The 10,481-nt window shown below is 38.1% G+C and overlaps 2 protein-coding genes across 2 annotated transcripts; one reads left to right on the top strand and one right to left on the bottom strand.

The window, feature by feature from the left end:
* On the top strand, positions 1 to 2,692 carry bag2 (BCL2 associated athanogene 2). The gene is made up of 3 exons (XM_080869093.1): positions 1 to 248; positions 532 to 641; positions 1,901 to 2,692. Exons 1-3 carry the CDS (start codon positions 127 to 129, stop codon positions 2,293 to 2,295), a joined length of 627 nt encoding a protein of 208 aa, XP_080725219.1. The 5' UTR covers positions 1 to 126; the 3' UTR covers positions 2,296 to 2,692.
* Positions 2,693 to 3,265: 573 nt separating this feature from the next.
* Positions 3,266 to 10,330, bottom strand: rab23 (RAB23, member RAS oncogene family). Its single transcript, XM_080869094.1, has 7 exons — positions 9,971 to 10,330; positions 7,600 to 7,833; positions 6,607 to 6,692; positions 6,191 to 6,347; positions 5,980 to 6,062; positions 5,788 to 5,880; positions 3,266 to 5,683 (listed from the first exon to the last, which is right to left on the bottom strand). Exons 2-7 carry the CDS (start codon positions 7,752 to 7,754, stop codon positions 5,550 to 5,552), a joined length of 708 nt encoding a protein of 235 aa, XP_080725220.1. The 5' UTR covers positions 7,755 to 7,833; positions 9,971 to 10,330; the 3' UTR covers positions 3,266 to 5,549.
* Between the last annotated feature and the right edge of the window lie 151 nt (positions 10,331 to 10,481).

Genomic DNA, 10,481 nt, shown 5'->3' with positions numbered 1-10,481 from the left:
GTTCTCCCAGGGGCGCTGCAGCAGCAGCCGGTGGAGCTACAGTCAGCTGGACAGCTCGGAGTTGACCGCACACGGGATTTGTTTTTACTACGGAACGGATCAGCCTTGTGACGGGTGTTCATCATCATGGCTCAGGCAAAAATACAGGCGAAGATGAACGAGGCTACCTGTAGCAAGTTCAGCAGGACGCTATCCATGGCAGATCGCTCGGGGCGGCTGCTGGAAAGTTTGGACCAGCTGGAAATGAGGTAGTTAAGTAACGGGCCTTAGCATGAGCCACCTATTCAAGCATTGTCGTTTGTGGGATATATATGACTGCTCACATTTTCTATAACAAGTTATTACAGCGCTTAAAATGTGCCATAAAAGTAGCTTTAATTTCTTAGCGGTTTTCCGAGAACCGTTAATGATCACATGTTTTATAGGTGGGTTGCTTTAGGTTCGTAGCTCACAGCCTCATAATCATTACTCTCGCAGTTTAAGGATGCTTTTCAATGGACGGTTATTGTCATGCTTTGTTGTTTCCAACAGGGTGGAGTCTTTACGCGAAGCGGCATCGGCCATGGAGCAGGAAAGGGAGAGCATCCTGGAAATGATTCAATCTCTACAGAACAGTCAAGAAATGCGTAACATCTGTGCTGGTGAGGCGGCTTGCTGACTATCACAACTTGAACTCAAAAGTCACGCGCTGGTTGATGTCACTGTGAACATATAGCCTCCTAGTATCATTTTGCTGTGTTTTGAATTCCTGTATTTTCTGCTCTGATGCCACTGCAACATTGTGATCCAATGAAGACACGCTTTGAAAGTTAACTTTGCTGTTGGGTGGAGGTGGGCTCGTGAATGTCTGAGGATTTAAAGAGTTCCACCCAAGTAGTTGTTTACAGCTCATGGATGTCATTTATACATCAAGCTCTATTTTAATGAAGGCACTAAACTAGGCTGAACATGCTCATTGAAAACCACCTGCAGTCTTTATTTGATTACCCGTATTTCTTTTCTTTTTTTTTTGTTTCCAAAGAAAGCGTCCACTTGCAAAGAAATCATTACAGTGTACAGTATTAGGCAGAAGTCTTGAGCCACTCCTTATTTCTTTCTACATTGACAGTAAAGTGGAAATAAGTGCAGGGATGTAGTAAAACATGCACAAATAAATAGAAATACAAAATATATGTGGCAAAACAGAATTTGGGCTACTGCCTTTTGTTCTGTTCTCTGTCAAAACGATCCCACCCTGCTTCAGTAATGTTGTGCTTTGGGCTCTGGGGAGTCCAGTCCATTACAGATAGTGTTCCATTGTGTGTTTCCTCTGTCTGGCTTTTAATCCATTAGCAATGTGTTTGGGATCATTGTCATGCTGAAAAATGAAGCCAATCAGATGCTTTCCAGATGGTACTGCATGGTGGATCAAAATCTGACGGTAGTTTTCTGTGTTCATAATTCATCAATTTTGACAAGATCCCTAACACCGCTGATACTTACTGCTGTGTCTCTTTCCTGACCTCCTCCATACATACTGATGACAGTTTGAGGCAGAAAATTCAAATTCAGCAGACTTGATTTTCTTTCTATTTATCTGCTGTAGATTGTTTTTACACCAGCTGCTTTGTCTCTCAGAGAATTTTTTTAGAAAGGCTTTGCAGATCTGAAGTGTAGATGTGTAAGCCCACCCTGTTGTTTTACACTGCATAAAATAACTGTGTCCCTGGCTTCTGGTAGACTGAGCACAGTCATGAACATGGAAACTTCAGATAATAAAGACAAGGGCAAGGATTTGAATTTAGATAAATCTAGCCAACATGCTACCCCTTACAAAACCTAGTTATCTGTGGTAAATGTATTTTTTCACTTAAAGTATGTATTTTATTTTATTTTTTCCCCTATGTGTCATGTCTCTTAGGAGAGAGAGAGGAGTTAACTTTAACTGCAGACCGTTTAATGGGCCGGACGCTGTCTGTGGAAATCTCTGTTGGGACAATCAGAAACCCGCAGCAGGAGGAGGCGCTACAAAAAGCCACATCCATCATAGATGAAATAGTGAAAAAGTTGCTGGACGACATGGAGGGGAGCAGGCAGAAGCTGCTGGCCCTGCACGCCGCATGTGTGACTGAAGCACCGGCCATTCCCATCGACCAGAAGTTTCAGGCCATTGTGATCGGTTGCGCTCTGGAGGACCAGAAGAACATAAAGCGGAGGCTGGAGACTCTATTGAGAAATGTTGAAAATGCTGAAAAGAACATCAAGATTATGGATCATCAAAAACTCGAGAACACAAAAGCAAACGGTAGTCAATAAGACTCATCACCAAAGCATTAAATGTGCCTTGAATGTTCGCTTTCAGAAGGCTGCTACTTGTAGCAAGAAAAGTGAGCAACAAATATCCAGTTTTACCAAATCATTGTCATTTTTACATTGATCTACTAAATATTGGTTACTTAATGTTTATACAATGTACGTGTGTGTTCACATATGCACCTAGTGCAGTAAAAGATTCTGAACAGCAATGAATTAAACAACTCTCTTTTTGTTTCATTGCCTCACTTTTAAATTTAGGTAGTTGATTTTGTAAGTGCACACACTACCTCTTTGTGTGAAATCAACACAGGATATATGGATTTTATTTTGTATTTGCACATATGAGTTTTATTTCAGATCACGTGTCAAAAAACGAAATAAACCTGTTGTCTTATGAGTGTCGGGCAGAGACTTCTTTAAATATACAGTGCAGCATGTGGCAAGTGCCTCTGTTTATTTAGAGGCATTATCCTCTACACCACGTGTCCACACACGTGGTGTAGAGGATAATCTATAGGACAAATTTTAAAATCGAGCCTTACAACACTTAGTTGTTTTGTGTCAAATAGAAAAACAATGTCAGCAGTGCAAAGGGCATACAATGTTTTAAGTAAGTAAAGGTTGCCTTTGTCTAGGAGCCCTACATATTATCACTTGCTCTTCCCCAGCGGATGGCATTTGAGCAAACTCATCTATTGTTTGGCATTTGGCATAAGGATATGAAATAACAGAATATGAGGATCATGAGGTATGAGTTTCTCGTGTCAAGGTACTAAGAGCAAGGCTAAACTTCTACACCCATGTTAGTTGTTTATTAACTTGTAAAACTGCCACGGGTACAGACAACCATCTTTTATCCAAACTGTCTGCACTTCTAAAATTACCTAACCTTATTCACTCTAACTAAATGTACCCAGTTAAAATAATAACAACATTCTGGTTAAAGAAACTGTCATGAAATCATACAATGGATGCTCAAGAAATTTTTTATTTATATCAGATTGCCACTAAACACTGTCTCACAAACAAAACAACAGACACACAGTTGTGTGGCACACTCCAGGGTGTGACACAACAAAACTGCAAGTCGTGTCGTTTTTCTCAGGCTGAAAGCCAACACAAGTTGGTTTGTCTTTCTAAAGGTGTGAATCTGCTAATGAAGTCATGTGAGAAAAAGTAAAAGTAAAATTAAGACACAAAGATTACACCTGAGTGACAGCACTTAAGTATGGTTAGTTTTAACTGCTGATTCTTTAAAATTATACGCCATCTTAATGATAAAGTGCAGTGAATCAAGTCAGTCAAAAGACAAAGTAAACACAAACTAGCACAAGCTTGAGAAAAACATTACTTACAGATCTACTGTGAAGGCAATTAAAAAAAACAAAACAGCAAAAGGGTGGATTAAAATGTGTACTCTGAAGAATGTAAACATTGACAAGGCATTGTAATGATTAAACATTCACTGATATGGGAGGGGAAAAGGCCTGCATGCATTACAGTTATGCCACTTTGCTTGTCTTCAAAACAGCAGTTTACAAAAAAAAAAAAACACCCTAATGGGAAACTGAAATGTGACACAATCTTAGTACCAACGGTGTAACTGTAGAACACATTTTAAGCACCTTTTGGTATTTTCACAATAGAAAAAAATTCTGAACACAGATCTGAAATCTTTTTTTCTTTTAAGAGTAAAGCATGCATGCACATGTATTCCCAGATGACCTATGTATTATAATTCCATTAGATAGCTACAACTGAAACTACTAAGGAAATGTTCATTCAAGACAGAAGATTTAATCTAAGACTTTTCTATATTACTAAATATTTTGTTGTGCTTGGTAAACCTGTGTAACCCAATAATGAGTTCTGAAAAACAGAAGGAAAGGTGAATACATTATACATTTCACAGATAGTTGTATTGAAAACTAAGGATTAGGACTGGGAGATTGTTTCTGGGAGTACTCTCATTTAGTTAGAAAGAAATGTAATTTTCTTGCATAATCAGGCACACGTAAGCGCTTCAATAGCAAAACATCCCCTCTTGATTGCCAACTTTTTGTAACACCTTCTGAGAGCATTCGTTTACATCCCGCCCTAAACTCCACACCACAGGTACAGTACCTACTGAGCAGTGAGCTTTCATTTTTCTTTTCACTTTCTGGCCCCAATACAGCTCCTTTTTTATAGTCTGGAGAAAGTTCTTCACAATCCAGGTCAAAAAACTAATAGGAGAATTCTGTATTGTGTTTAATGTACTCTGAATATATATGTCAAAGCTATAGAAATAATAAACAAAACAATGTAAACAACTGCAATCAAAAGCATAGTATTGTATTGTAACTGACAATTGGTTGTAACTTGAGGTACTATGATTGAAATAACAGATTTTTTTTAGTGTAAATGGTGTTTTATGTCTAAAATAATTTGTTTAACAAGTGTAAGCAGACAGAAAAAGGACTATTTTTGTGTCATTGGTTATTGATATTTGGTTACATACCTATATCTATGAGAGCACATGTTTAACCACAGCTCAGAAAGAGAAAATTTGGCACATAAGATCAGTCAAAGCTATTGTGCTTCGTACAAAAATACTTCACGCAGAGATTTAACTCAGCGTTCAATCAGGACGAAGAATATAGTTTGAACCATTATCTGTTTAACAGTTAGAAAAATATGGAATAAAATAATCTGCTTATCTTTTATAATACATGCAAATGTATTGCACAGCTGAAATGTTAAACAGAATAACCACGTACAGAAGGAAAAGTCTCGATGGAGTGCAACTTTTGCTGTTACATACTTTGATGAGAGTCGGTATGTCAAGTTTCATTAAAACAAACAAACAAACAAAAAAAGAGTGAAAAAAAAAGAAAGAGCAAAAGCCTCGGCCATAAGGGGGAAAATCCACCTGCACCAACAGCTAGAACTTCAGTTGTTTTGGGCATCATTAAATTAATAACACAACATACTGTAGCTGCAGTTGTTTCTTAAGGCAACCATTAGGAGGATCCAAGTATGTACAAAGGTTAGGTTTTGTGCCCAGATCGCTGATGAATATTCGAGACCGCAATACACCTATCAACATGGGGCGAGGAAGATGAACATTAGGTTAATAAAGTAATATAGTGTAGTGTAGTGTTTCCCAGTCTATGTGAGCTTTGGTCACTAACTGTCGCTACCTCAACAGCTTACAATAACGAGCAATCTAATGTCAGAAATAACTGTCGGTCAGTAAAATGAAATGATTTTCTCTAGAGGAGGCTGCAGCTTCCAAAGGGATTTTTAGTCTTCTTGGTTCTTTGCTTGTTAGGACGCAAAGTGATGACTTCTCTGCCGTTGCTGGAGCTCTGGTTGCAGACATTACTACTTGTTGTATTAAAAACACCTTTGGAAAAAAACCCAGAAAGAATGAGTAAAGGCTATTTAAAAGAAACAAAAACAAAACAAAACACCAGAGCTTAAATTGTGATACGAAAAAAGATTTCTTACCTATTTTATTGCTTGTTGTGTGGACCACCTCTGTCTCCTCTGCTGTTTGCTGTTTGAGTCGCTGTAGATACTTCTCAGCTAAATACTTAAAAACTAAATGAAGACAACAAGCAGAAATGTTATGACAGTAACATTAAGAAACAAGCCATTTTACTTGCATCTGATCAGTTGTTCAGATTTTCAGTAACCTACCCTCATTCACATTTAGGTCCTCTTTCACTGAAGCGCGATAAAATCTTAGCTTAAGCCTCTTAGCCAATGCTTCTGCCTCCTCACTGCAGTACAAGTGAAGGAAATACAGCACTTCTTAATTTTCTTCTAAATTAACAGGCTTATTTTCAATAAACAGTCAGCACTCTTTTCTTTAAGAGTTAATTGCTTTTCTGTACCACCGAATCCTTACTTTTTTATAACAGTCTCTTCCAGGAGGTCAATTTTGTTTTGCACAAGAACTGTGGGAATATCTCCAACTTCTGCTTCCACCTTCTCCTTCCAGCTGTCAATAGCCTGAAATGAGTCCCGGTCTGTGGTGGAGAAGACAAGCACACATGCCTGCGCACCTGCAAAGTAAGATCACATACACAAACAGTTCACGTTCTCAAGCTGTTACATCTTGTAAAAAAAAAAAAAAGCATGTTGAACATGTTGCATAATTCATTGTCCAAGAGCAAAAACACAGATTGGATTTAAGAATAAGCCCTCTAGGAAATATATATGTATATATATACTAGTGCTTACACTTACACTGGTTGGAAGCCTAGAAATAGCCTAGAAATATGGGATAAGCAAACGTTATTTGTTGCAGAGGTGCAATCTTACCGCGGTAATAGGCCTTAGTGATGGCATCAAACTCCTCCTGCCCAGCAGTGTCCCAAAGCATTAATCGGACATCTTCATCATTTACACTAAAACGATGAGAAAAAAAATTGACTAGTTACATATTCATCCATCTATAATATCCTATTATATCCTACCCAGCACACTCTACTTGTTTTTCTATGTTAATAGACAATCACAAAAACTACAATTTTAAGACATTTGGAATAAAACATTTCCTTCAATAAACAAAAGTAATAATATTTAAATATATTTTTTAAATTCTCGTCAAATAACTTTCTCTTTTAATTATTATTTATAACATGGAAAAAAAATATTTTATCATGTTTTCTTCTAGGGTGGAAAATTATTTCATTTAACTCAAGAGGGCTCTTGTTCCTCCAGGAGTGTAATGACATACATGCGTACATACATACAGTACACAGTTACTAAGTAAAGTAAAATAAGTAAAAACTAGATAGGCATTCAATAGAAGAATTGAAGTAAAATAACAAAATAAAACAAAAAAAATCTGGTTAATTAACCAACATGGATGTCTTTGGACTGTCAGAGGAAACCAGAGTACCCAGAGAGAACCAACGCAGTCACAGAAAAGCCCGAGCCAGCCTGTGGATTCAAACCCAGGACCATCTTGCTCAGAGGCCACAATACTACTGCACCACTGTGCTGTGGTTAATAAAATATTAAATAATAATAATTAATGTTAATTAAATAAAAGCTAAATATAATATAACAAAGTGGCCTTTTTAAGTAAAATGTGTCAAATTTAGTAAAATTCAGTTTTTTAAAAAAGAGTAATTTCTGATTAAACCTAAAATGTGGGTACCAACAGGATTCCACATTCCAATATGTATTTAATATTGTAAAACAATTTTATACAGCTGAAGTTGTAGTTAGTTAACAGACCCTCTGTGACTTTGATTATAGACTATAACTGATAAATAATGTGGAACATCTTTCAAATGAACATCTTACAGTATCTGCCTTTCCAGGAAGTCCACTCCAATTGTCTTTTTGTAGTCTTTAGTGAAAATGCCCTTGCAGTAACGTTGGATCATACTGGACTTGCCGACAGCTCCGTTGCCGACCACGACCACTTTGATGGCCACTTCCATGTCCTCCTCCAACATGGTGATGACGTCTGGCTGATTTTCTCAGTTCCACTGTGCCTGTATTGTTTCAGAGCTGTGATGGGAGCACATGTACCGGCTGAAAGTGTAAAATAAAATATTAGATACTACAAAAAAAAAAAAAAAAAAAAAAACACAAAAAAAAAGCCACACAAACACTGGACAAGTGCAACTCAAATGTGGTTTATATATGAATCACTCACTTCAGAGACATTGTCAGTTGAACAAATATGATGAAAACCAACTTTGTTACTCAGTTTATAAGTTACTTATAAATGCTGTTAAAGTGCGGCTGACAATCAAGCAAATTAGCAGAGGCGCAACTGACTGCTACTTCTTTTTAATACTAATCAAACTTATTTTCAGTTTGATATGTCAATATACTGTTACAAATGTAGTTGTCAAAGCCTAAAAAATGTTTTACAATACATTTTTATAGCCAACAGTCACAACTCAACTTTTATAGGCTTAATAGTATAATTATCATATTCGCCAGCAACACAAGCACTTCATTGCACTCTAATACATGGTGTCACATACACAATGTCTGTAATTAGCTTTTAAACTGTTATGGGTGCACATTTTACTAACTGTTGTAAAACAAATTTTCAGCTTGACTGGAGAGGTGGTTCACTATGTTTATTGTTCCATTAGTGCAGAAAACTGCAGACTCCGCATAGCAACCGTGTCCCCACAGCTATATACTTGGAGTGGCTGAGTGCTATGCTAAACAACATATTGTGGGAAAGCTGTTCTCAGTGGACACTGACAGCCTACTGCGTGACTGTAGTGTTCAACAGCCTGCTTGAATTTGAGTCACAATATGTATCTGTAATTGAGCTGAATGACACATCAGTTGGTATAACATGAAGGCAAAACACAGCTGAAAATAGAATAGTATGCTCGTCTTTTAATGTAAACTCTGTAAACTGTAAAGTCTTGACTTTGCATTTCTCTTTAGTTGAGCAAAGACCTCCTCTTCCTTTCAAGCAGCTAGTCCTCTCCTATTCAAGTGTAGTCGGTTCGCGATTTGTACTTTAAATATGTTTTATCATCACAGAAACTGTCAAACTGGGAGGTTAAGAAGCTGGTTATGTATTGTTTATTTATAACTACTATAAGTTCAGAGCAACGTGATTCAGATTTAGATAAATGATGATGATTCGCTTTAACAGTGTTTGAAAATGAGATCTGAATAATTGTGCTCTTAGTATCAACAACAATGTGGGGCAATCTTTTTGCACTGTGGTCATGTCTTATACCCCACATTTCTGAAATGAATTACAACTCTCCTCAGGTGATCTCAATAGGTCATGTTAGGGCAAGACCTCACAGAGGTTTCATTCTGAACCCCCACTGATGGTAATGTGAGTGACCCAAGTTGGGGTTTTTTTTTGTTTTTACATCTTAGCTCATTTGGTGACTCACATTATCAATAAGGATCACTTCCAAAAGGGTACCCCCAGGGTAAATACTTGTGACTTTCCATCATTTGTTTTTTTAAGGGAAAACGCCTCTTGAAAGAAGTCCAGCTGCCTTCTTTTTTCAAGCTCTAAAGAAGTGACTGGAAGGTGCAGTTTAACACTTCAAGACAGGTATCAGCTACACATTTAAACACAATATTCTCCATACCTGCACAAACAACTGTCCTGAGTAAATTCTGGGCTTTCAGGTCATCATTACCATATTCATACAATACAAATGTGATAACACAGAATCTGAAATATACAGGCCTACTGCATTTTTTACATAACATGGTAGCAGGGTATGTTTTACATTGCTATGCACATAGTACTGAATTCTGCTCAGTATGAAGCAGATAATACACCCCCCTTTGCTAGACAGTGAGTCATCTTCATAGACTCACCGTTACTTGTCCAGGCCTCAAGGCGGGGCACCACAATTTTTTGAAGCAAAGACTGAATAACACAGATCAAAACGCCATGACACGCAACTAAGCTATTCAACTCTGTCGAAGACTTTTGCTATATGTAATGCGTTCATAGTCTCTGATGGGAATTAAGTTTGAAGTCAACTTCCCACTCCTCTTCTTCACTCAAATCCCTTGCCTTGGTCAAGATAAGACCTGTTGAATTGCTGAAAGGAGGCTCCCCTTGAAGTACAGAGCAGCTCCCGAGGTAGTGCGTTAAAGCTGGGTGAAATAAACGGTGAAGAAATGATGGGAAAGCATGCCAAAGAAGCGTGCAGTTTCTTACCTGTAAAACGACGCTACAACTCATCCAATGACATTAGGCGAGCTATGCAGTCAGCTAACCCACATCCACATATCTACAGCCTCCCGCCGCTCTTCTCCGTGGCAAGAGACGCAAGAGACTCCGCTGCTAAGGGTGCCTAGCTAAGATTAGCCACTTTTCACAGAAGAAAGACAACCTTCTGCTCCGTTCGCTAACGACTTCTTCCCTGTGTAATGCAAAAACGTTCTCTCCTAAACGAAAGATACCGTTTATTGACTGTCAACACCTGAGGTCACTCTCATGACATTTATAGAATGGATATGCATTGCTGCCTATTTCAGTGAGCTACGTTGCGCGTGAGAGCTAGCCAGGCAGGCTGTTGGCTAGCTCGCTAGTGTTTGTTGCTAAGCAGCAGAGCCAAAGAATGCACAAAGCAAGAGAGTCGGCGTGGACGCGCCTCTGTCCTCGGGAGTCTTGGGAACACTTGTAGTTCTCATATGTTAGTCCTAAAAGTCACGTCTGTTTAAACGCT

Source organism: Rhamphochromis sp. 'chilingali' (assembly GCF_963969265.1).
Source record: "Rhamphochromis sp. 'chilingali' genome assembly, chromosome: 20".
Lineage (NCBI taxonomy): Eukaryota > Metazoa > Chordata > Actinopteri > Cichliformes > Cichlidae > Rhamphochromis > Rhamphochromis sp. 'chilingali'.
This window is presented reverse-complemented; position numbering and strand designations above follow the sequence as displayed.

Excerpts from the sequence above, each read along its gene's own strand:
- rab23 (XM_080869094.1), bottom strand. The coding sequence starts at position 7,754 with ATGTTGGAGGAGGACATGGAAGTGGCCATCAAAGTGGTCGTGGTCGGC. Across the intron at positions 6,063-6,190 it reads GAAGAGACTGTTATAAAAAA|TGAGGAGGCAGAAGCATTGG; the intron begins GTAAGGATTCGG and ends CTTGTACTGCAG. Across the intron at positions 5,684-5,787 it reads CACAACAAGCAATAAAATAG|GTGTTTTTAATACAACAAGT; the intron begins GTAAGAAATCTT and ends TTTTTTCCAAAG.
- bag2 (XM_080869093.1), top strand. The coding sequence starts at position 127 with ATGGCTCAGGCAAAAATACAGGCGAAGATGAACGAGGCTACCTGTAGC. Across the intron at positions 249-531 it reads TTGGACCAGCTGGAAATGAG|GGTGGAGTCTTTACGCGAAG; the intron begins GTAGTTAAGTAA and ends TGTTTCCAACAG. Across the intron at positions 642-1,900 it reads AATGCGTAACATCTGTGCTG|GAGAGAGAGAGGAGTTAACT; the intron begins GTGAGGCGGCTT and ends CATGTCTCTTAG.